The sequence below is a fragment of the Misgurnus anguillicaudatus genome, chromosome 17 (assembly GCF_027580225.2).
Source record: "Misgurnus anguillicaudatus chromosome 17, ASM2758022v2, whole genome shotgun sequence".
Classification (NCBI taxonomy): domain Eukaryota; kingdom Metazoa; phylum Chordata; class Actinopteri; order Cypriniformes; family Cobitidae; genus Misgurnus; species Misgurnus anguillicaudatus.
This window is the reverse complement of record NC_073353.2, coordinates 37,363,638-37,389,314: the sequence shown is the minus strand read 5'-3', so window position 1 is coordinate 37,389,314 and position 25,677 is coordinate 37,363,638. Positions and strand designations below refer to the sequence as shown.

The 25,677-nt window shown below is 37.7% G+C and overlaps 1 protein-coding gene across 14 annotated transcripts in view; it reads left to right on the top strand.

Moving 5' to 3' along the window:
- Positions 1–25,677, top strand: part of tns1b (tensin 1b) — a 282,589-nt gene that overhangs the window by 193,680 nt on the left and 63,232 nt on the right. For 13 of the 14 annotated variants that reach the window (XM_055215157.2, XM_055215158.2, XM_055215155.2 and 10 more), the window contains 10 exons: positions 110–151; positions 10,034–10,083; positions 11,998–12,169; positions 12,252–12,302; positions 12,384–12,506; positions 15,124–15,188; positions 15,690–15,773; positions 20,481–20,593; positions 21,541–21,601; positions 23,906–23,981. In XM_055215157.2, coding sequence (XP_055071132.2) covers positions 110–151; positions 10,034–10,083; positions 11,998–12,169; positions 12,252–12,302; positions 12,384–12,506; positions 15,124–15,188; positions 15,690–15,773; positions 20,481–20,593; positions 21,541–21,601; positions 23,906–23,981 — 837 coding nt within the window. Of the gene's footprint in view, positions 1–109; positions 152–6,313; positions 6,568–10,033; positions 10,084–11,997; positions 12,170–12,251; positions 12,303–12,383; positions 12,507–15,123; positions 15,189–15,689; positions 15,774–20,480; positions 20,594–21,540; positions 21,602–23,905; positions 23,982–25,677 lie in introns of those variants that run through there. The other variant, XM_055215163.2, reaches the window with a different exon arrangement.

Here is a 25,677-nt window from a genome sequence, read left to right as displayed (position 1 = left end):
ACTATTATGGGTTATCAAATCTATTTTCAGGTGTCTTCTGAAGTTGTTTTCCTCTGCTAGTGTGTTTGCTGGATGCTGTCTTAATTCCTTCCTTCTCTTTATTTCTCAGGCTCCCAGCAATGACCTGCCTCTGAAGCATGTAGAGACAACCGTGAGTATTCAATACCATGTTTAACAACCATATTAGTGTATGAACAACATCACATGATGTGTCTGACACGCTGTCAAGTCATTACCGACTCTAATCGCTTAAAAAAACCTGCTTTAAAATATAAATATTTACGTGGTTGGCAAACACGGTTGCTAAGCATGTGCTGTAGTCTAAACTTCAGCAGTCTAAACCTCACGGAGTGATGAAGCTCAAATTATTGGTTGGATTAGCTAAACACAGCCTTACTGGGGCTGTCATGACCGTCCAATCGCTGTATGAGAAGGTTTTAAAGAAACAGTTCACCCAAGAAAAGAAAAGGTCTTTATTTGTTTACACATAGGAACACATAAAGCTTGAAAAACTTTAATAAAATATAATCTTCATATTTAAAGAAGTCTTTCCACACAGTAGTATGTAATTCAAATGGTAAAGCAATGCATTAGCAGTGCAAAGGTCATGGGTTCGATGCCCAGGCAATGCACACACTTGCATAACTTGAATGCACTGTAAGTCACTTCGGATAAAAGCGAAAATGTTTCTTTTATGTTTCACAGAAAAGCAACAGCATATGACTTGAGGATGATTTTAATTTTTAGTGAGGAAGAGATCCATATGAAAGTTATGCAAGCATGTTCGTTCACATGGGGCGTAACCCCCCTTAGAGAAGCTCTCCATCCATCCACCGTGTTCTTCCCGCTCCCTCGTGCCTGTGAGTAACGCTCACACTCGGCCAGACACAGCTGCAGATGACTAACTGCACAGATCCAAATAAAATTCAGACGTTTGTTTAGAGGAGCAACATGCATCTTCAGACACTGAGAAACGGACTCTCCCAGGTTCTTATGGTCCCTCTGAAACATCATTAGATCGTTTTATTGCGACATTGTTGAGCTGAATCGTAGCCCAAGGAGATGCCATAAAGAGAAAGCCCTACATATAGGCCTCTGGAGCGATTTTACAAAACTGTTTCGCCACTTTAGCATGAGATATTTGAGCCTAAAGCGCTGCGTGTGATTCACGCACCCCCTCTTGTCCATGCACAAAGCGTATGTTGGTACTGTATAGTGATGTGCTGTGAATGTTTACATTAAGTCACTGCATTTCAGACAAACATGCCTCTAATAAGTCTAAATGATGCCAGCTGTGAGCACAATTCGCCTTTGTTGATTTCCTCTTATTGTATGATATATTACATACAGTATTTAGGTTAATATGTGAGATATAGTAACTTCAGATGACATTTTACTTTACTGCATTGACTAAACTTGAAACTCTGTTTGGACCTGCCGGTTTTTATTATAATATGTAAGAATTTTAAACAGTGTCAACTCAGTTTATATTACCATGCTTTAAACACATCAACCATGCAGCTTGTGTAATGCACTGTAATGGTTTTACATTTATGCAAATCAAAGTGGCTTACAGTGCATTTAAGCTATATATTTTATTAGTGCACTGAAAAAAATGTCAAAATATGATCCCTAGATTTCACTGGGGAGGTACTCTTTCAAAAAGTAAATCTTTTAAAACGTTGTACCCAAAGAGTTCATATAAGGACCCAGAGGCGTCATGCCCATTCAAACTGAGGGGGCACGTGCCCCCTTGTTTTTTTTGAGCCAAATGGATTTTGCATGCAACCTCAAAATAAAGAATTGTCTATTAATCTGTTATTTGACTTTTAATCTGTTTAATATGCACAATTTCTGAGATTTTCGCCGTTTTTATCATTTTACATTACTTTATTCTGGCGGCAGGCACTGCAGACAGCGCAGTCACAGCATCATTAGCGTCTCAGCGCTCTCACGGGCTTTTTACTGCTGCATTTTGCTATCCGAGGAATTAAAACTTGTAAGAAACGCTCACAACATTTCCAAACCCCAGGAAATGTAATGTACAGTTAGCCTCCTCTGTGTAGAAAATGTATGGTTTAAAATGTCGACGTTATATTAGTAGGTTTCTAGATTCATCTTGGTGGTACAACGCCAAAGTTCGCCAGAGTTCACGGGGGCGCGGAATCACACATACTCACATATGAGGTAAAATTTGATGTAATAATGCGTTCTTCTAATAATTTTATCTGCACATTTTTGTAGATCACGTGGCTATCGCTTATGTCATTTTCGTTGTTTATATACCTTATGGATTTAAAATTACATTAATTTTATAGGATAATGCAGTTGTGCAAAATGCATTAATGACACAAATAAATAAATAATTTATTAAAACTTAAATAAATAAAACATGCCGTTATAGATGTAAATATGATACCAATATATCATTATTTCGATTAAATAGTATTTGATATGAAAGTTAGTCAAAGAAAGTTAGTTTTGCATGAAAGCAGGGGTGTTCAGATTGTTAGAAATGTAAGTGCCATTTGAAAAGACTGAAAGCTCTATAATATTTCGTTAGATGTCTGTGTATGCACAAATTTCTGTGAGATGCACAGTGTGCCCCTTAAAAAAAAATGGTGCATGACACCCCTGTAAGTACCTCAAAAGTAAATATTGGTACCAAATGGATACATATCTATACCTATAGTAAATGGTACATATTAGGACCTTTTTAAAAGCTACTGCTCCATGCATTGACAGCTTGGGAGCATTTTTTTCTGACAGCGTGTTTTCTGAGAATCGAACCACAACCTTTTGCACTGTTATCACAATGCTCCAGAGCTCCACAAGCAATATTTCTTATGGATCACTATAATATAGTGTATTATATGATAAAAACACTGGTGTGAGCTTGTTCATGTTTGGCTTGAGGAAGGAAGTATCGCATTACAATCGGGCATGTGCGCATTCCTCCTTAACTTAGACAGCTGTTGTTTGAGGTGTATCATAACATTACAGTCCTGAATTCTTAGTTTTAAATTTGGTATGCTGTTCAAAACATTATACACTGTTATACATTTTATCAGTTTGACACATACATTTACCAGATATGCGTGTGTGCGTAAGGGGGGAGAGAAATGTATGTGCAATATAGGAAGTACTGTTTGTGTAACTGTATTTGGGGTTAACCATCTTCATGCAGTGTATAGGGCTGTCATCGTCCCCTTAATCCAGCGGTTCTCAAATTTTTAGGGATGCGCGTCCCCACCCTCATGTAGGGTGCATCCCTTCGTGTCCATCTAAAGAAAATGCATGTCATAAAACAATCTCAAACTTATAATTTGAATTAAACAAAACAAAACATGATACGGTGTAGTGCTGTTGGTTAGAAGCCTAGTCGTTTTTCTGAGATTTAACTACACAGAATTTATCTTAAAGGTGGGATACAAGATCTCTGTAAGCCAATGTTGACATTTGAAATCACCTAAACAAACACGCCCCATCCCAATAGAATCTGGACCTTCTTTTGATAGACCCGCCCACACATACGCAACCCACGCAACAATGTTGTTTAGTAGACACGCCCCTTACTGCTGATTGGCTACAAGTGTGTTTTGGTAGGGCTCCCTTTTCCAAAGCTTTTTCAGAACTCGTGCACTCTGCCTTTAAATTAATGTATTTTTTAAAACTTGCGCCCCCTGGCACCATCTCGTGCCCCCAAGGGGGCCCCGCCCGACACTGCCTTGACCAGTCAGACACGTGAGGTGCCACCCAAAGTACAGAAACAAATAAAAAAACTGTTTTGATACGTTTGTAGTTGCTTGACCAGTATAAAATGTTTTAAAGTTGAAAAGTCACATGAATAATATGTTGCCATGGTGGATAATTGCAGCAATTTCCAAGTCCTCGCTATCTATAGCTCTGAGGGAAAAAATGATTTTAAATAGCAGCCATCATCTCCGCTCTTAAAGAATAAAACTCTTTGAGTTCGGAGGGATGTAGCTAAGCAGTGTTAAACGCGGGCTGTAAAGCACAATTGAATCTTATGTAAGTTTTAGTACCCTGATACAAAAACACTTCTTGAAACCTACGTGTCTGGACATTTCCAATCCTGAACTTGTCACTAGTCACATTGTGTTGTTTTCAGTATCATAGATTTCTGTAAATAATCAGGAATATACCTCCTAGGATCACCAGATCACTGCAGCTGTTGAGTTGTGCAAAACAATGTCTATGTTTTATATCACCCGGTGTGTCCATAATTAAATCTGCATGTCCCTGTGGCCTGAGGCATCGTGGGAAACTTGTACCTCCCTCACTCTTTAGGGTCTCTTTAGGTCATTTGGTTGTGGTTAGGGTGACACCTTTGATTCATGATAGGAAGGACATTGAATTTAAAGATTGGTTTGTCATGTGACTTCCTGTCTCAGGCTTTTCTTTGCATGGTCCTGTTTTACCTTTAAGAGCAGGAGAAAATAATTGTCTTTGCCCGACTGTGGGATCTAATGCTTTCACTTAAGCAGTGACTGATGCGGTCATACATTGGAAATGTCTTTGCTTAGACTACAGTCATTGTATTTTACTTATTATCCCCTTTGGCTCTAATTTAAAGGGGTCTCATCATGAGGAATCAATTTTCCCTTGAATATACGAGATGAAAGAGTTCATTGTACTATGAAAACATAAGATATCTTTAAAAACTCATAGTGCAGAAAGAATAAAAAATGCAAAAATTTCATGAGAAACCTGAAAGATCACTATATGATACATAGTAACAGCACCTAATGGATGATAAAGTAAGGTAAGGTAAATGTAGTAGGACAGATACTTGGCAAATAAAGAGAGTAAAAAGTATTAGAAAGTTTGGCAAACTTGGTGTCGTTTTTGGCTGTCACATCTACCCGTCTGTTCTTCAGAACTATAATCTATATATTGTTATTGTTACCCAATGAAATGCGACTGTGTTGGCTTAAATCCTTTTGAAACAGGAAGTGGGGGCGGGGCATATCAAAGGGCTGGATATTGAGTTTGTCACATCTATGACTAGGAGGTGACATTAGGTCGAGAGAAATTTATATTTAAAAGAGCATTTTTGGACAAATAGGCTTGCCAGATTAAAATTACATTAAACATGACAGCAAATCAGCAGCTTGTGACTAAAGCAGTCATTTTATAGTTAAAGGGACAATCCAGTTTTTTTGTAAATGTGCATTTTTCAGCACCCCTAGAGTTAAACATTGATTCTTATCGTTTTGGAATCCCTTCAGCCGATCTCGCGGTCTGGCGGTACCACTTTTAGCATAGCTTAGCATAATCCATTGAATCGGATTAGTCCATTAGCATCGCGCTCAAAAATGACCAAAGAATTTCAAAATTTTTCCTATTTAAAACTTGACTTTTCTGTAGTTACATCGTGTATTAAGACCGACGGAAAATAAAAAGTTGCGATTTTCTATGCAGATATGGCTAGGAACTATATTCTCATTCTGGCGTAATAATCAAGGACTTTGCTTCTGTAACACGGCTGCAAGAGGCGCAATGATATTACGCAGTGCCTGAAAATAATCCCCTGCTATTAAAAGTGACCAGGGGGGCTACTTTCAGGCGCTGCGTAATAACATTGCGCCTGGTGCAGCCATGGCACGGCAGCAAAGTCCTTGATTATTGCGCCAGAATGAGAGTATAGTTTTGAGCATGATGCTAATGGTCTAATCAGATTCAATGGATTATGCTAAGCTATGCTAAAAGTGATACCACCAGACCTCAAAATCAGCTGAATGGATTCCAAAATGGTAAAAATCAAATATTTAACTCTAGGGCAGCTGGAAAATTAGCATATTTTCCAAAAAAGTGGAGTGTCCATTTATGTATTAATACAGTAGTCTTAAAGGCATAGTGGCAAAAAATGGACAAAACTGCATGATAACTGTTTGGGGAAAAATGCACAATGGTCCAAGAGAGAGCTGAAAATTGTTATAACTGTGGCTTTTATCAGTGCAAAAGCTTTGCAAACATCAAGTCGTACTTGATTAACCATCTTAATGTGGACTATAAGTTTTTATCTTCAAAGGAGATGCGGTGGGTCTTGGTTTGCTGGTGAAGACACGAGTGCGAATAGTTGAACTGTTGGGTGGATTAAGGCGGTCGGAACGATCAGCTGCTGAATGTGTGACCCAGAGAGGGAGCAAAGGGTAGATCGAAGATCCAAACAAATGCGGGTGGCAGCAACACACGCTCGCAGCATGGGAAAGAAGGAGGGGGAGATGTGCTGAGAAAAGGGAGGGGTCCGAGAGGGAGGCGAGTTTGGAAGGCGGGAGGGAAGAACAAAACAGGGCAAAGAGAAACTTTTTGAAAGCAAGAAAGAAAGCTGCGGTCCTCTGGAGTTTGACGCCAGGCATGTGGCATCCTCGACAAAGCACAGAACCAAAATAGAGTCGGGAAGTTGAGGCACGGTTTGGGAAAAGGCGAATGTAAGGAGAAGACGAACCCTGCTTCCCAACCATGAATCCCAACGGCTCTGTGCGAAGACGCTTGTCTTCCTTGCGCGATGCCTGGAGGTGGAGTACAGGTTACCTGTTCAAGGTAGGCCCCTGGATTTTTGAGGTGTTCAGATCTTGCAAACTTTTGGTCCATCTTGGATTGTGTGTCTTTGTGTAGCGGCTGCATTGCTCTCAGATGGGTTATTTGCCGGGGCCGCTGGAAAGCAGCGTTTTACAGCTGGTTTTGATCAAGTCTGCCTGAGACCCTTTCAACCCCCCACCTACCCCTGCTTGGCTGTCCTTCTGGGGGTCGCAATTATCGGCTGATTAACTGAATGTTTTTGGAGCCTGGCACAGTGTGCTGATAGTTGGAAGATTGAGGATGGAGAGAGGGGCTTAAATGCCAGGGCGTGTGTCGTAATGTTCCTCTCGGGCTTCGCAGAGGTCTTTCTGTTGTATTATGGCTTTTTGTGAGTCTCCTTGTGTTTTATGTTCATAGTTTGCTGCTCCGGCAACATGTATATAAACAGTATACAGAAAAGTCTGTTGGCTACAAATGTGCTAATGTTCTTTTACAATCTGAAGCTGGATTGGTCCTGAAATACTGTACAGACAAACATTATTGTAGTGGGATTTACTGGATTTGTGGAAAGAAAGATTAATAGATAAAACTGTGAAGGAAATGAATCCATTAAAACCGTAATATAACCTTAAGGGCTTAATGAAAAGAATCCATAAAGTTAAATAACAAACTTCCCATGGTAAAACAGAAAAAAAACATTATAGGATATAATGGGCGATATTATAAATGTTTAAACATTTTGGTTTAATTTGCAGGGACAACTATAAGCAAGCAACTTGTATGTTCGTTCGATGTAAACACCGTGGTTCATGGCGCACATTACTGTGTTTGTTTGACTAGCCAAACATGGCAACACTGATTCAGACAGTGAGTTTAGTGCTATTAGGTTAGAAGTTATGCAAATGCTATTTATATTCACTATTTTAATAGTAAATATATTTTTTGCTTTCAAATATTTATTTGACATGATTTGGCTCAATGGGAATACTTGTTTGATAATCTCCATTGAAATCTTGTCCGATAATCTTTTCCCCTATAGTTGCTGTGTGTTCTCTACTATTCTAAGACTTCTACATATAGCAAACCATAAACAAAGTACACATTTTTAGACCGGCCCCAGTACTGTGTGTAATTAGATGTTGGGTTTTCTTAGTAAGCATTGTTCAATTTTAGTCTCGTCCGTCATGCACCGTGGTGCACCATCATTTATATGTAAACCATCTTTCCAGACTTCTCTTACGCTTGAGAGATCTCATCTGTTCCTTACTATGCATGAGACCATGAACACTTTGGTTTTTGTGATTGTAGATGTGAAATGTGTTACAAAATTACAAATAATCACTTCGCTCCTTGCATTAGTCCAACCAAAACTTACACCCCAGTGGAAAAAAATCAAAAGTTTTTATTGCTGTTTATATGTCTGTGTGTTTTTTATATGCTTTAAGACAAACCATGTGCAAATTCATCATTCAACCCCATTGCTGAGTATTTCATATCATCACAGTTGAATGAGTGGTTCAGTAGTTCGAGCCATAAATATTAGGTATGGATGCCACATAGACTCAGCACTGAAATGATCGCAGCACAGTTGCTTCAGCTATGTTCTGTGATACTCACACGCTCAGTGTCAGTGCTCTGACCTGTTAACATCAGCGCTAAAAGATTATTGCTGCAAACCCACAGTTCACTTATGCATTGTCTGAAACCGGACTTAGGCCGTACACACCGAATGCAGATTCAACGATTTGCATGAGTAGATTACATACATAGTTAATGCAAAGACGCAAATAGGCACAAACTCGCGCTTGTTGATGCGAATAACGCAAATTAGGCGCTATTTAGCTTAAATGCGTCTTCGCACAAGTAAAAATATTCAACTTATGACACAAAGTTAAATCTTGCGTAATCTAGAGCGAGGATTGCAATGCTTTGCATTTGGTGTGTATGCAGCATTAGGAGAATATGTTTCTGAAGCTGCCGAATGTAGCATCTATTTACATATATATCTAGGTCCGTGCAAAAGAGTGGAAGCAGGGAATAATTTGTATATACATATCTATGGCCCAAACTGTGTGATTGAGTAGAGGTGGGAACATATTCATACATCCGCATATACTTAATGAGGCAAGGGTGTAGAGTTACATTCAAGCTGTTTTAAAGCATGCAGAAATAACTGTCACAGGAAAAACTTATATGCTATTATCAACTACAGGGGGACTTAAAATAAACTTTAATAGCTGTGTGATTGGCTAATTACTGACAACAGCCTTCAATCAATAGTGAACGAGTAGTAAAATGTAAGTAAATATTTCGTAAGGTTTTTTTAGCACTGTGTACTTATCTGCTGTCTTTAAATGGGACCTTTCACAAGATTTTTTTAAGATGTCAAATAAATGTTTTGTGTCCCCAGAGTACATATGTGAAGTTCTAGCTCAAAATACCATATAGATCAGTCCCTCCAGTAAAACGTGATTATGCGATCGCATGATCCAGTGCATAATCAGCCAAAGTCCTCATATTTATGCAGGGGGGTCCATTTTTTAAAATACGCTGCACTTTCGCCGCATAAATTACAGATTTCCGCGGGCATAATATGCGTGGCTTGCATGATCTCATAATCTCCGCATTTTCGTAGCAAAAAGTCACATATATCTTAGCACAAATTTGAAAAATGTTGCATTTACTTCATACAAGTGCAGCCACGTCCCCTGTTGCCATGGGAACGTTATCAAGTGACGTGATTATGTGACGTGAACATCATTGAAATTCCCGCAATTTCATCGCATAAATTTGCATAAATATCCAGCATATTCCATCACATTTTTTAAGAAAACATGCTGCAAGATCAGGGATTTTTGTTCGCAACAATCACAAAAAAAGAAAAGAAAATTGCCACTTTGTTGGTGTGCAAATTTTGGGTGTGTCCTTTTAAATGCAGATGAGCTGATCTCTGCACTAAATGGCAGTGCCATGGTAGGATAGTGCAGAATAAGGGGCGGTATTATCCCCTTCTGACATCACAAGGGGAGCCAAATTTCATTGACCTATTATTTCACATGCTTGCAGAGAATGGTTTACCAAAACTTGTTACTGGGTTGATCTTTTTCACATTTTCTAGGTTAATAGAAGCGCTGGCGACCCAATAATAGAAATCATGGAAAAAGTCTGATTTTCATGATATGTTCCCTTTTTAATTGCATTATGTACTGTATATACTGCTATTTAAAGAAATTTAATATAAAATTGTCCTATTTTTAGTATTAAGAACATTCAATGTGTTAAATTCTGAGTGACAGTGTGTCTCTTTTTGTGCAATTTACCTAAAAGTTGACACAACACACCGAGTGTCGTTACAGAGCAAAACTGCAAAGCAGATCTGATCTTTCTCATTTATACAAGAGCAAATGCAGAACTAGTTTTGGTCTTTATACACTATTTTGTCTTTACCGGTGCTTATAATCCTAACTAGAATTTTTTTGTATTTTAGGGCTCAACGAAATCCACCAAAAGCATGGAGTCTCGACGCAGACCATCCAGGTAAGCAGAAATCTCTTCATAGTCTGTCTTTTGTCATGTGCTGCTGTATTAAACATCTCAATTTACTCTCAAAGCATTCACAAATCCACTTACATTTGATTTGTGCTGTTGGTCTGTTTGGATCAGTCTTTCATACTTTATTACAGTTTTTTTGAATTAGTGCTGAGAATAAACTTTGTTTAAAATCTGCACTTTCCCCTGGGATCAGTTATGTATGTAGGGTCTAATAATGGTTCTCTCTCACATGTATTACATAACCAACAGCACGTTTATCTTGGATGATCATTTGCAACAGATGGCAGGAGAGGCTCCGCCCAGCCGTGGGGAAACATGGTTACCCCATTTAATTCTTTACAAAAGCAATAAGTAGTTCTCAACAGATTTGGCTATTTTTTAAGAATAAAAACACGTCAATTTTTGCACTTTAAACATATGATTTTTTTTAAATTGCTTATATTTCACCAGAATTGAATTGAATGTCAGAATTTACAGGAATAGTTCACCCAAAAATAAAAATTCTTTCATCATTATTCTACACGTTTAACACAACATGAAGGTGAGTAATTGATGAAAGGTTTTTCATTTTTTGGGTAAACTATCCCTTTAATAGTAGAAGATGATAACAGTGAGGGTAAGTTACATGTTGAATCCTTTCTAAAATAAAGTACTGTTTTTCCAAGGTTTTTTCTAATGGATACGGTGTTTGAGAACGTTCAGGGAGATCTGAAGCACATCCAGTCTGTTGGTCTCGTGTCTCAGTTAGGTGTGGTCATGCCAGACTAAGAATAAGCTTTGCAAAATTCATCACTGCCCTTTGCTCTCAATTCGGCTATCAGGGAATTTTTGCTCTTTTGTAGACAAAGACAACCATTTTGTTTAAGGACAACTATTTTGTTTGTCCATTATTTTGTGCAACTATCTGTGTGGAGAAGCCCTTCAAATGAAATCCTCTTGATGTTCTGCCAAAAGATGAGCATTCCCGTTTTCCTATGGGAAGGAAATTTTTATTAGTACAGTAGTTGTATGTGCATGATCAGATATGATGTTCAGGAATATAGAAACCTTATCAAATTATTTTTTATGAAGGACCAGGAGTGACCTTAACTTTAGAGAGTTGAATATTTAAACGATTGTTCAATCATAGTTACGCCTCTTATTTTCCTCAATCTGAGATTAGTCAAGTCTCTTAAGGGTTGTGCAATGTTGGGTGTTTTTCCTAGTGATTTAAGTGCAATGTTTATATGTAATGTACCATCATGAGTTATTTGCATGCGTTTGTTTAAAATACACTGAATACAAACTGTAGTTTGATTGAAATCAGCCACAGAGAGCTTGGCATCAAAACTTTGTTATTAACATATTTCTTGCTTAGTCCTCCACGTTGATTGTTTGACACAAAGCATTCTGGGATTGCATCCCCTTTATGACGCCATAAAATGTTGCATAGTAGCCTTTGCTGTCCTGATATGCTTTTATCTGATTGCCCTGAAAACCAGACCTGAGGAGAAAGTGAGGTCAGAGATCGGAGTCTGGTTGTGTTTTGGTCTTTGGCAGACTTACGCCTCACCAGTGACCAAACTGTGTTTTCTTTGGTCTGCCCTGCCGTGCACATGGTATGCGGGATAGTTTCATATCTTGTTTGTTTATCTCCGAGATCAATCTTTTCCCACTTTACTTCATTCAAGCCATACTGAACATCAGAAATGCATTTAATCGGCGCTGACATATTTAAGATGAAGCGTTCTTATGAAAAACATCATGATTTGTTGATGTCACGTACCGTGAGATACAAGACTGTGCTTGATTTTTCTGAACTGTTTAACAAAATTACGTGACTTTGTTGCACACGATGGGCTCCTCAAGAAGTCACATTCACTGCTGTTCTCCAACCGATCGCTCTTCTTGTTTTCGCAGGAGTTTGAGTTTAATCCAGGCCATGGATGAAAACTATGAAGTGGATCTGGTCTACATCACAGAACGCATCATATCTGTGACCTTCCCAAGTTCGGCAGAGGAACAGAGCTACAGCGCTAACATAAAGGAGGTGGCCAGCATGTTACGCTCCAAACATGGAGACAACTACTTGGTGAGACCTCAATAGCTTCGAGCACGAGAGTTTTAGTAGTAGTTTTGAAACAGTTTTTGAATAAAACGTGAACATTTTACAGCTCTTCAACCTCAGCGAGAAGCGATATGATATCTCCAAACTCAACCCTAAAGTAAGTTGTATTTCAAGTATGCTTTGACTTGAATGTGAAAAGATTAGTTCCCGAGGTCTTATTTGTGTCTGTTTGCTTTAGGTGCTGGATTTTGGCTGGCCGGACCATCACGCTCCAGCCCTGGATAAGATCTGCAGCATCTGCAAAGCTATGGACACATGGATGAACGCAGACAGTCACAATGTGGTGGTCTTACACAATAAGGTAGTGTTTCAGTGTCTTTGGGGGTCTCTTGAGAAAACTAGTCACTGGATTTTGCTGGCTTTTAAGAAAGCGTCTGAGGTGTGAACCATTGTTTATAAATAAATAGTGTTCATAGTGCTTTGTCAGTAGATGGCGTTCTCAGCAAGCTCTTAATAAACATGGGTGTCTATTTGTACACTTCAGCCATTTTTAATACATGTCAATATATTTGCATTATAAAGAGGACATGCACAACCATCAGGGTCCAAGGATCTATGTAAATGCATTAAAGATCACGTTGGTTTGATTTACAACAGCAGTTTTTTAAGAAACAGTTATGGTTTTACTTTTACAGTTTAGACCCCTCCATTGTTTTGAAACCCCTTCGGTGACCCGGTCTTGAGGTTCACACCAAGCTGTGTTCCTAAACAATACAGTTAAATCTACTCTTTCATCATGCTCTCATCTGGTTAACTCACATTTCTGGTTACCACTTCTAAACAGAAGAACGATCACAAGGCATTTGAAGTTAGATTGTAAAATACATCTTGCTGGTTTTGAGGACAGCAGTATCATTAAGTGCCGTTGTAATGAAAGGGATGGCGTCCACACATAGAAACTTTAGAAACCGGTCCCTTGTGGGAGACTGATGTCAGGATGATTATGATTGGAATATAAAAAGTAGAAGAAAACATTGACAGATGCAAATAATATTGTTCAGTAATGATGTCAGAGAATTGATCACAAACTGTCACTTCAGCAAACCCAAAAAGGCGCCTATTGACCAATGACAATTTTAGAGAGATGGGTCCAGTTATGCTTTCAGAAGTCATGTTGATGTACTGCTCTTTCAACATCCTCAAAATGCATCTTGTACATTTCAGTCCATTAAATACCCTAAGCCGTGTACTATAACACATTCCCAATAGGGCCGCCCAGAGAGGATGTGAGGTGTGGAATTAAAATTGGCCAAAATGAACCATAAACTTTGTTGCATTGTTATGGCAACCTGTGTTGTTCTGTGTTATTCTCTGTAGCACTGGAAACAAGGGGCGATGGCTTGATGGTGGTAATATCTTATTCAGAGACAAAGAAAACTTAAATTAAAATAAAGAAGGGTGTTCATGCTAAGATTGTGTTTCACAAGATTTGGGTTATTCCTGGTGTGCATTTACTTTAAAGTACATAACCTTAGGTGGTAATATTCTTGTGTTCAAATTAAGGATGTCCATATTGACCGTTTAACCGAAGGTACGAATTTAAGATCGATTAGAGACGCACGTGTCCTTACAGACCTTCGCTGATCGCCTCTTGTCCTAGACCCTGATCATAAACATCTCTCTTTTTGCACAAACTGAGAAAGAAGACGCAATAGCAAAACTTTTTGAAATGTGTCCTGCTTTAGAAATGGTAGATAAAAAGAGACAATCTTTCCTCTTTGGATATTAATCATCTGGACTGATCGTGTTCTCTTTGATAATATAATGTTGCATGAAAATGTAATATGATGAATCCTGGTTCTGCTGTTGATCTATTGCTGCTGTTTGCACGTTCAAATTAAATAAAATGTTGGCTTTGTTTTTACCGAGTCACAGACAACCGTCAACTGTATTTTTTACTTAACAACAATTTAATATTAAATCTTATAAGTTAACGGATGCATAACGATAATTTGCGATAGAATAAAAGTTTACATCATATACTGTATGTGTGTGAACTGTGTATAATATCTTTGTATAGATAAATGCACACACATGCATGTATATATTTAAGAAATGTTTACATGTGTATATACATTTGTATATTTATGTATAACTTATACACTGAAAAAAATGATTCATTGAATTTAATAATTTTTTTTAAGGTAAGTGGTTGCAGTCAATTTATTTAAGCTGGATTTAAACAAAACTATTTTATTTTTCTAATTTGTTTTGTTTGAATTTAGCTTAAATAAATTGATTGCAACCATTTTACCTTAAAACATTGAGTAAATTAAATGAATCATTTTTTTTCAGTGAACTTAAACGTTATTAATTATAATTGTTCACTCAGTGGCAAGAAAAACAAGGCAAGGATAAAACGGAAATGAAATTGAGTTTAACTTCTCATTTTCCACAAGAATGTCCATTTTTTTATTATATTTTGTTATTATATTTTGGTGATTTCTTTAATTGTATGAAACAGTAGGATAAACTGTGTTGGAGTAGGAAAACATCCAGTACCACCAAACATTACCGTCAGATGCTAATAGTACTGTTTGTGTTTTTGATGTCCAAACAAATAATGATGTCACTCAGAAAATGATGTCATTACACTGTCAGAAAAAATGCTCAAAAATGGTCCATAGCTATCACTGGGGGTAGTTCCCTTTCAAAAAGTACATCTTTGCACGTTGAGAGTTACTAGTACCTGAGAGGTACATATTGGTGCAAAATGTATATATATTTATAGCTAATTGGTATATATTAGGACATTTTAATTGGGTACTGCCCCAGTGATAAGGGATGTTTCATAAGAAGTATGGTATGAAGGACATAAGAAAAATATGATTTACATTCCACATTATTAATTGGCCTTATGGTTATATACCTTTCATCTGCGTTATTTGCTAATCTATTGTCTGTCTCTTTCCGTCCAGGGAAACCGAGGTCGAACCGGGGTGGTTGTAGCCGCTTACATGCATTACAGCAACATATCAGCGAGGTAAGACCTGCATACTGTTTATGTTGATTGAGTTAAGGATGTTCCTTTGAGCAATCACTAGATAAAGACATCACAAGACTGGACACGCGTTAGGTAACACATGAGCAGGAGCTGGGCGGGATAAACAACTCCAAATCACATCGCTTTACAAAGGGGGATTTGTCTTAAGACCTGAATTATGTGCTTATTAAATTCATGCCTGATGCATATGCTCTATTCAGGATGTTTTTGTGGTCATTTCATAAACACTATTGGATTGGATTTGAAGAAATACTGTACCCAAAAATAATTGTATAACAATAAAACAAGTATAACTGACTTTTTTGTACTCAAAGGAAAGCAAAACTTTCACACTATTTTGTTTAATATGCATAAAATAAACAGATTGTTGTTGACATCTGATGATTAAATAGTTTGGGGTGAACTATTTCTTTAACCAAGAATAAGCTAGGTTTATAAAACATCTTCTCTTCATTAAACAATGTTTCCTTTGGTATGCAGTGCAGATCAAGCCCTGGACAGGTTTGCCATGAAGAGGTTTTATGAAGATAAAGTGCTTCCTGTAGGTCAACCCTCCCAGAGAAGGTCAGTTTTGTGTACTGTGTGTCCACTGCTGACCTCTATATCTTTGCGCTTTATGAGTTTGACCCTTATTGTAAATGTTCGGCTGCGGCCATTGTTCACATTTATGAGCTTTACCATCCTGATAACAGTGTCCAAAACATGCAAATGATGCTTGTGTGGTTTTGTTAGTTTAACTCGGGTCAAGTGGTTCTTGCGAAATGTTTTGTACCTCATGGCATGGCAGTCCTTTATAAAATTGTCTGTAGTGCCATTGTTGTACATAAGCATTGCGTAATGATGATATAAAAGTAGTAACTGTGTAAACTGTGTATATAGTTATGTGATATATATATATATATACGAAGAGTTTGGTTCCAAAACGCAATAAATCCATTTTGACAAATTTCGGTAAAAACGTGTTTTCTACACCAAGAAAGTGACAAGATGAAAACCACTATTTTCTGTTACAAACTTTCACATAGCATCTTTAGGTTATAAAAACATAAAAAATTCAAATCCATAACTTGATTTTCAAAGATTTATTATAAAAACTAATTCTTTTTTCCACAAAATGCAATAAATCCATGATAGTTTTTTTTATTTCAAAATGCTATAAATCTATTAAATCAATGTATAAATGTGCATTCATCTTTACCATTTTATATTTATTTAGTTGACTAGTGGTATACAATGATTAAAAAATAAACATTAATGGCATTAACCAAAACACTTACTTTGTAAGAACACAATGTTTTAGCATGAGAAGCTTGATGCTGTCTGGAGAACAAGCAACCGAGTGCCTCTCGCGGAAATTATTAGCTGTTGATGGCTTACGTTTCTTTCCCGTCACAGAAAACCATCACAGGTTTGGCAATGCTATTAAAGTATTATTTTGTTTTGTTTGTTGATCAGGAAGTACAAAGTAGATTAGGAAAACTAGGACTCCGTGTACTCAGCGCGCCGCCATGTTTGTTTACATTGCGTGAATGGTCCGCTGTAATATCAGAAATGGATTTATTGCTTTCTGTAAAAAAGCAGGAGTGGCTTTTGTCGCATTTTGGGAAAAAAGGGAGAAAAGATGACAGAATAACACGGCGGATATTGGATTTTGCGTAAAATTAATTATTTACTTTTAACTACTGACCTGATATAATACTGATTTTGGCCGTAACTCATTTTTTTCAAAAATGGCGTTTATCGCGTTTTGGAACCAAACTCTTCATATATATATATATATATATATATATATATATATATATATATATATATATATAGTCAAAATACAAATATTAGGAGATAAGTAGCAGAAGTGTATTTTTAATGTGAAGTTTCCTGCTTTTTAGATAATTTTGTTTTTGGTTGCTAATTACATCTTTAGTAAGTAGTATTTTGTACTAAATTAAATGTTTAAATCAATCCTCTCAACTCTGCCTGCCATCACGTTTTTACCGAGACTAGTTTATAAAAACTTGCAGATAATCTTCTGTTTTTCAAACACTCAAATCTTCCAGATCACATTCCAGCGATGAGAGGAATGTTGATGTCGCACGTTGCCTAAAGTCATGACTATTCTCTGCAGAGTTGCTGATAAGCCATGTTTAAGATCTCGGACCATTGTGCCGTTATTTCCTGAGTTATTATTAGACAGGAATGGTTGTCCAGCAGTCTGCAGTTGTTACAAGAGGCATTCGAAGTACTGCGATCCCAAACCAGTATACTACTGCATACTGAACCAGTATTTGCGTTATATTGTGTAGTTGTATTGAAAATACATTTATAATTAAAAACATCCAAGATATTCATTTTTTATGGATATTGATACAAAGATTGGCGCAAAGCTACACATTGAAACAACACTGTTTACACTAGGGGTGTAACAATACATCGATGCCTCCAATAAAAAAAGACACAGAAGACGTTGTGACTGCTATCGGACGGTTTTGGAAATATTTTGTATTTGGAAAATGGATTGGACAAACATATTGGCAGAAAATCTTCACCAGCATTAGCTGAAACACTACAGTACAGACTTTGACTGTTGCCATCATAAGATTGATTTTATGACATTTTCTCTCATTATTTATTTTTCTTTATTTAAAAAAGGTGTATTGTTGTTGTAAATGTCCCAATTGGGACAGATATTGTCCCATTTTCAGTTTAATTAAATGATCATGTTAAATATTTTAGTTATTAAAAAATGTACCTGCTTAACTAGGCACGTAATATTAAAAGGGCCATGGCATGAAAATCTGACTTTTTCCATGTTTAAGTGCTATGATTTGGTCCCCAGTAATTCTATCAAAAAATAGGTAGTTGAAATTTGGCTCTCCTTGTGATGTCATAAGGAGCTCTTATTATAATAATACCACCCCTTAATCTGCACTATCCAACCACAGCACTGCCATTTAGTGCAGAGATCAGCACAATTGAGTTTTAATTGCAAAAAACACCATCATTGTGATCAGTGTTTGAATTTCATCAGCTCATTTGCATTTTAGAGGACACACCCAAAAACAGCACATTTTTGCACACACCTACAAAGTGTCAATTTTAACATGTTATAATAATTTATCTATATGGTGTTTTGTGGCTAAAACTTCACATAAGTGCTCTGTTGACACCAAAGATTTATTTGACATCTTTAAAAAGTCTTGTGCTATGGCCCCTTTAAAGTATCGCTAAATTAGTTGAATTGAATTGTAATTGCATTAAAGAAATGTTTGATTTATTGGCAAATATGGCATCGCTGGCGGAGATAATCGATACTGTCGTATTGCAATTAACTCTCTGATTTACATCACTAGTTTACACAAATTTGTGGCGTCCATGCCAGCTCTTGCATTTTTGTTTATCTATTTCTATTCCAAATTGTTATGTTCATAATTTTGTCATGAAAATAGCTATATTAAAAAAGTTTTCCAGCATCGCTGTATTAAAAACGTTCAGTTACAGAGCAAGAATGACTGATATGTGACCCTGGACCACGAAACCAAATCATAAAGGGCCAATTTTATTAATTGAGATTTATACATCATCTGAAAGTTGAATAAATAAGCTTAAGATAGGACAGTATTTGGCCAAGATACAACCATTTGAAAATCTGGAATCTGAAGGTGCAAAAAATCTAGTATTGAGAAAATCGCTTTTAAAGTTGTCCAAATGAAGTCCTTAGCAACTGCATCCAATCACAAAAATAAAGTTTTTATAGTTTTTGCGATGGAACATGATCTTTATTTAATATCCTAATGATTTTTGGTATTTAAGATAAATCAATACTTTTGACCCATACCATGTATTGTTGGCTATTGCTACAAATATACCCATGAGACTTATGACTGGTTTTGTGGTTCAGGGTCACGAAATGAGTACACAACCCATTTATGCCTCATAAGGGAACATTTGGCTCATGATGTGCTGCTTTCATAGAAACGAGTGTTCCATCTACTTATAGAAAAGCTGAAATTAAACAAGCTTTCATTGTGTCACATCCAGTAATGCCTTCTTTATGGAAAATGGAAAAGCAGAGCGATCGTGCTGCAGGAGAGTAAACTTAGATCTCATGATTTTTACCAGCCTGCTTCTTTCCGGAACCGAGAGGCCCTGGAGTTTAGAGAGACTTTTAAAGCTTCATGGGAAAGCTAGAAAGATACAAACGCTCTGGTCACTGTCCATCTCCAGGGACATGGCCTGAAAAATTGTCTTTCCTGTTTATAGGGACTAGCATCTGGCTTTGAAAGCACAGCAGTGTGCTCCTCAACGGCAGAATAAAATCATCTCATGACCCTATATAGTCTTGTCAACAGTGTTTATATTTCATGTAGTGTGTTATGCAACATGCACTTACGCAAACACATCTGATGACTGAAAACCCAAACACTCGGCAAGATTGTACAGGTGCATGTGTGTTTCATAAACTTTAACTATTTCAGTTTACCAGACAAGGACCACAGTACACATTTATATTAGACCATCACTAAAATTTCAGTAGTAGGAAGTAGTCGTCGACCAATGTGGATTTTTGCTTTACTACAATCTTTACTACAATACAGTAATGTACTGCAGGGTTGCTAAATTCCTAATGCTACGTACAAACCATACGCATAGCATTGCGTTGCTCACTATAGATTACGCGCTGGATTTAACTTGTTGTCATGCAAATTGTTTTGCTTGAGGTGAATATTTTCAACTTGCGCAAAGGCGTGTTTGAGACGAAATAGCGCATGTTTTTGCGGCAATCGTGCCGCCCAATTTGCGCCATTCACATCGCCCCACGCGAGGACGCGTCTGACTTTGTATGTAATCTAGTCGCGCTAATCGTTGAATTAGTTTGCATTTACATTTGCGTGTAATGAGCTACTACTAAGCACTAAAGGTGCAGTGTGTAACTTTTAGAAGGATCTAAAGACAGAAATGCAATATAATATACATAACTATATTATCCGCGGTGAAAGTCGCCATTTTGTGCTGCCATGTTTCTACAGTAGCCCTAAATGGACAAACTGCTGTACAGAGCGCATTTTATCACTACTGTAAAACATCATGTTTGTCCTTTGGCGGCTACTGTAGCTTCTCTATGCGTTTCGGTGAATGGTGGACTGAGCCGTTGGTTGCAATTCACAATCTCACTGCCAGATGCCGCTAAAATCTACACACTGCACCTTTAATGTTCATGTGCCTCAATTTATTCTCACTTCACTTCGTTTCTAACAGTGATTTCTTTTGCTGTAGGTATGTGCAGTATTTCAGCGGTCTGCTCTCTGGCCACATCAAAATCAACAACAAGCCTCTGTTCCTCCATCACGTCATAATGCACGGGATCCCCAACTTTGAGTCCAAAGGGGGTAAGATGAAACTGTCAGGGATTTTTGGAGATGTTAAAGGCAGGTTTCAGTAGCCGCCATTGGGCATGTGTCAGCGGCTCAAACCCCTGCTGCTTTTGACGCCTTGTTGTCAGACTGAAAGACTGATGGGCTGCTCTGTGACACGTGATGGTTAAACTGTGTGCAGTCTCAAGTACATTTACAGTTTCATTCTGGTATTAACAGCCGTCTCTGGTAATCCAATTAATCCAAATAGTCAGTGCTAAATGTGAAACTTTCGTCCAAGAACATTTTGTGGTCGAGTCACTCAAACCACATTCAGAAACTTCACATTGCATATCGGGTGCAGTCGCTAATCTGTCCTGATGTGTTTTGGCAAACAAAGGTGTTACTCATTGCACATTATGCATATTTAAAAAGAAAATAACCTGTAGACCAGTGGTTCTCAAATTGGGGGCCCTGAGATGGTGCCAGGGGGGCCCCCCAGTTTTGGTATGTTTTTGCACACATCAGCATGCAACAGCAGACTGGCGCTGTAAATGAAGCATGTAGTCATGAAATCTGAGACATTCACCATGACGAAATGTGAATTGGTCACAGGAGACGCATGTTAATACCAGGCGTAAACGGCAATCTGGCTCGCTTGACCCCTGTGATCAGATCACAAGGCATGGATGTTAATAGCAGATGTAAACAAGGGATAGTTAGACAGACATTTTCTACTCCAATATCAAGAACGGATACCTAGTGGTGTTCCTGTAGCTGGTATAGGATGACCATAGAAACACCATGAGTTCGGCTCCAAACTAAAAAAAAATGTATATCTTGAATGCACTGCTAGCTGCTTTGGATAAATGCGTCTGCTGAATGCATAACTGTACCGGTAAATATAGACCAGCTTTTCTTTAAGTTCTGTTTTACTTCTAAAACTGTAGTAACACGTTGTTATTGTTCTCCCCGTTTCTCAGGTTGCCGCCCTTTTCTCAAGATCTACCAGGCGATGCAGCCCGTCTACACATCTGGGATCTAGTATGAATCAGTCCATGTTTTTTTTTTTGCACTACATTGCTCATGCTTCCCTGGCATCAAGCCCAGCCTCCAAAGCAACCAGTCATAGGCTGCCATCTTAACGTCTGCCCCACCCACCGTGTCTGGGAGGGTTGAATCACACATACACAGAGCAGTCAACATGTGCTAGTTTCATACAGCTGAACAAGGCCTGTAGTTGTCACCACACTCGAGAGCAGTTGTGTTATTGTCATTAGGGATGGGAACCCTTAGGAATCGAATGATTCTGATTTCCAATCGTATTCGTCTTAAGGATTCCATTACATTTAGCCATTTGTTATGATTCTTTTCATTCACGTTTTACTTTTAGTCATTTTGAGAATGCAGCACAGACGATTTTAATGAACTAATGCTGCTTATAGCTTAAAGCTGGATGATATTGAAGAGAAATACGGTATGCAAATGCTTAAAGTTGGATTTTAAAACTATTACATTTTCTAGAAGATTCTTGTGCCATATCTTTGCTAAAATGTTGACTATGCATAAACTTAAAAGCACACCGCGGAACTTTTTAGCCACTAGGGGGCGCTAGACATGTATTTTTCACGCCTTGCGCCCCTAGAGGCCACAAGCGCAAGGAAAGGAAAGGAAAAGAACTGGCCAACCTTAAAACTAAACTAAAAACTAAACCTTTAAAATGCTTAATGATCAACATTTTGAGGCATCAAGGAGAAACGCAGTCATGTTACAACTATCTGATGAGGAACTCGTCGTGGCAGAAGCCATTTCTCAGTCTGAAGGTTGCAGCCTCCGGATGTCGTATTTCTAAGCTGCATACGTCATCAAGACTGTCTTATTTCAGAATATTAACAATTATAAAGTTGATTATTATACTTAGTTAATCGTAAATTGTTTCAGTATGCTTATGATTTGTGAATGTAATGCTCAGTTTACCTTAATAGGCCAGGCTTGATGACGTATGCAGCCTGCATATTTGACCTCCGGACGCTGCAGCCTTCCAATTGAGAAATGACCAGAAGTATTTCCTTGCCTTTTCCCAAACAAATATTGTTGCATCGTCCCTCATTCCCTCGCCACCAGAATTTTCCGCAATGGCGCTCGTTTTTCCTCTCTTTTGTGTGAAAATTAAATTAAAACGCAGCAAATGAGGAAGAGAGAAACGCTCGGATCTGATTGGTGAATGAATAGGGTTTGGTTTTACACTGTGTGAGTTTGAGCAAGTTTGAGTGCTATAGCATCCTGGATTGTAATGTAAATACCATAGACAGTAAAAGAAAGGTAAATACGTGAACACGTGAATGCAGCATCTGAATACAGGGAACTATATGCAAGATAATCGCCGTCATTTATAAAGAAGATTGCATTTATGTATGAATCAAGATCGTACGTTTATATAAAAAATTGCCTTAAAGGGGAATCGAACCCGTGTCGCCCGTGTCATAGGTCTGTGACACTAACACAGTGCCACAGAGTCACACAATAGAAGTTGCTCTCTATAGTCCTTAAGTAGCCTCAAGCAAAATTCACCTTAAAAAAATAATTGTGTGGAGGAAGTGACGTATGCCGTAAAGCAGTCGAATTTTGTAGGGTTTTTTTGTGCTCTGGTTACTACCTGAAACCTTAAGTTTTAAAGTACGAGTAAAAGCGATACAGACCCCGTCAGGCTATGGTAGACATGTGATTCAACCTATTTAAAGTCGATGTACTATCACAAGGGTCTTGAAAATGTATTATGAAGGTTGGAAAAACTACATGGTGCCGCTTTAATCTATTTTTAAATATTAAAATCATTTAGTTATTGCAAACTATTCTGGTAGTCATACTTCGGTATGGCCGTCTGCTGTATTGCGGTAAATGCGGTATCTTGTGTGACAATGGTATGGCTTTACTTATAAGTTCCGACTCAATACAAAATATGCTGTATTGAAACACTTTGTGGCATACTGTATGCAAAAATCATGGTTAAAGTATTGTATATAGTGATATACGCATATATAACAACATGTATAGTATTTACTAATTTTGTACTTAATAAAAAGTGGGTAATTTTTACCTCTTGCTGTTTCAAGTGGAATAGAGTCCTGCTATTAACTGTGTTTTTAGCAGGAAGGAATTGATATATTCTATGGCTATCCACAGTATGGCACAAATCCTGCATATTAAAAACAATTAGTGTTATATAAAGTTGCCATGTATTGATCGCTTATATGTAAGGACTCATGGGAGAAGCTGACAATGTGTTAAATTGTGTACTGTGTGTTAAATTGTGTGTTTAAGACTTGTGTATCTGTCTGATCTTTGCAGTAATGTCCAGGGAGACAGTCAGACCAGCATATGCATCACTATTGAGCCTGGCCTGCTTCTTAAAGGAGACATACTGGTAAGAACATTGTAGTGAATCTCACAAAACTTTATCAGGTATTAACCCTTACATCATTCACCCAATCATATTTTGTAAAACTCCTTATTATTCCTAAACTTAAATGTAACTAATATTTTCTTAATGCAAAATATTATTTCTTGGATTTTGGGGCTACAGATTTGTTATGAAACAGATGGATAGCAAAGCATGCATGACACAAGTGTTTCCTCCATTTATGGGATTTTTTAGAGCAAAATAAGCAAACAATATTGATGTGCGTCAAAAGGAGGCGTCCTTTAGACTCAACACACATTCTTGATGAAAGGCACTTTTTCACTGCATGGATTTGTTTTGCATTTTAGCTCAGAAACCTTTTTTGAAACGGAGGCCAAAAGCGGCTGAGTGCTTTATCATGTGCAGTAATGCTGTGGAAGTCCTTAGCAAGCATTATCAATCAAAGTGGATCTATAGAGAGCGGTAACCCAAGGATGAACCATAACAGTAGCATTGCCTTTCAGCTAAAGCACGCCACAAATCAATATGTGGTTAGCGCTCAGAAAAATTAATCAATGTTTCCCCTGAGGTTTGGATATATGTTACAGATAATAAAGTTAGATGGACAGTATTCAGCTATTTCACAAGACCAGGGCGATATACAGTGAAATATAACATAAATTGGGGGCTCGTCCGGGATAAAATCTCAATCTTTTTTTTTGCCTTTTGTATACAGTTTAATAAGAAAATATATTGTAACTACTGTATATTACCAAACTTTCCTAAAACCTTCAAAGGTATAAATTAACATATGCTTTTATTATGCTATAACTAAATCAGCACACACAGAGTTTTGTCAAAGTCATTTTTTGTATTATGTCAAGAGAAATGCGTGTCTAGTTGCTCACGTTGCTCACATTTATTGCTTCTGATTAAATGTGAATCACTGTGAAATGTCTCACTGAGCTGGACCCCCCATCTGCGTTGCTGTGATGCTGTTGCAGTTTGGGAAAACCGCAGGGTTCTTCGCCAGGCCCCGTCTTCCTTAATTTTGTTGCGTTTGTTTTGTTTCCCTCTCCGACCTGAATAGCAGTACATTTTATGTCCGTCTGCCCCAAGCTAAGTAGCTTAATTATAGTTATTTTGGGGAACAGAAAATGGGATACAGTTTCCTCGGTAGCCAGTGAGGACATTTATATCTCCTTGTCTGGGTTTTGGAGAGGCTCTGCAGTCATACATACTTTCACTATACTGACATATCTGGCTCTATGGCACCACGGGAAGGCAAACAGTCTATTTCAAGCCCATGAATAGACCTTTCTGGGCTGAATGTGTATGTGTGTGTTGACAGGGTCTAAATGTGGGTGGTTTGCCTGCTCTTAAAAGAATGTTCCTGCTTTTTTACAAGTTAATCTTTATTGACAACATTTGCTGGTAATGTTGATTACAGACTGTGGCTATAATAAGGCACTTTAAATGGAAGGACAAATGACCAGTTAATAGGTAAATGGGTCTAATATGGCACACAAAGTATCTTCTAAGTAGAGGAAGCCAAATGCTCCAAAAAATTAAATGGTGCATTAATGTAATTATTCATGTTGTTGTGTGTACCATACCAAAAGCCCTGTATCTATTCAGTTTGGAACTGATACATGTACTATCACAGCCCTAATCTCTAAAATACCTGCAAGTGCTGTGTTTTTTTAAGCATCTACGTGTT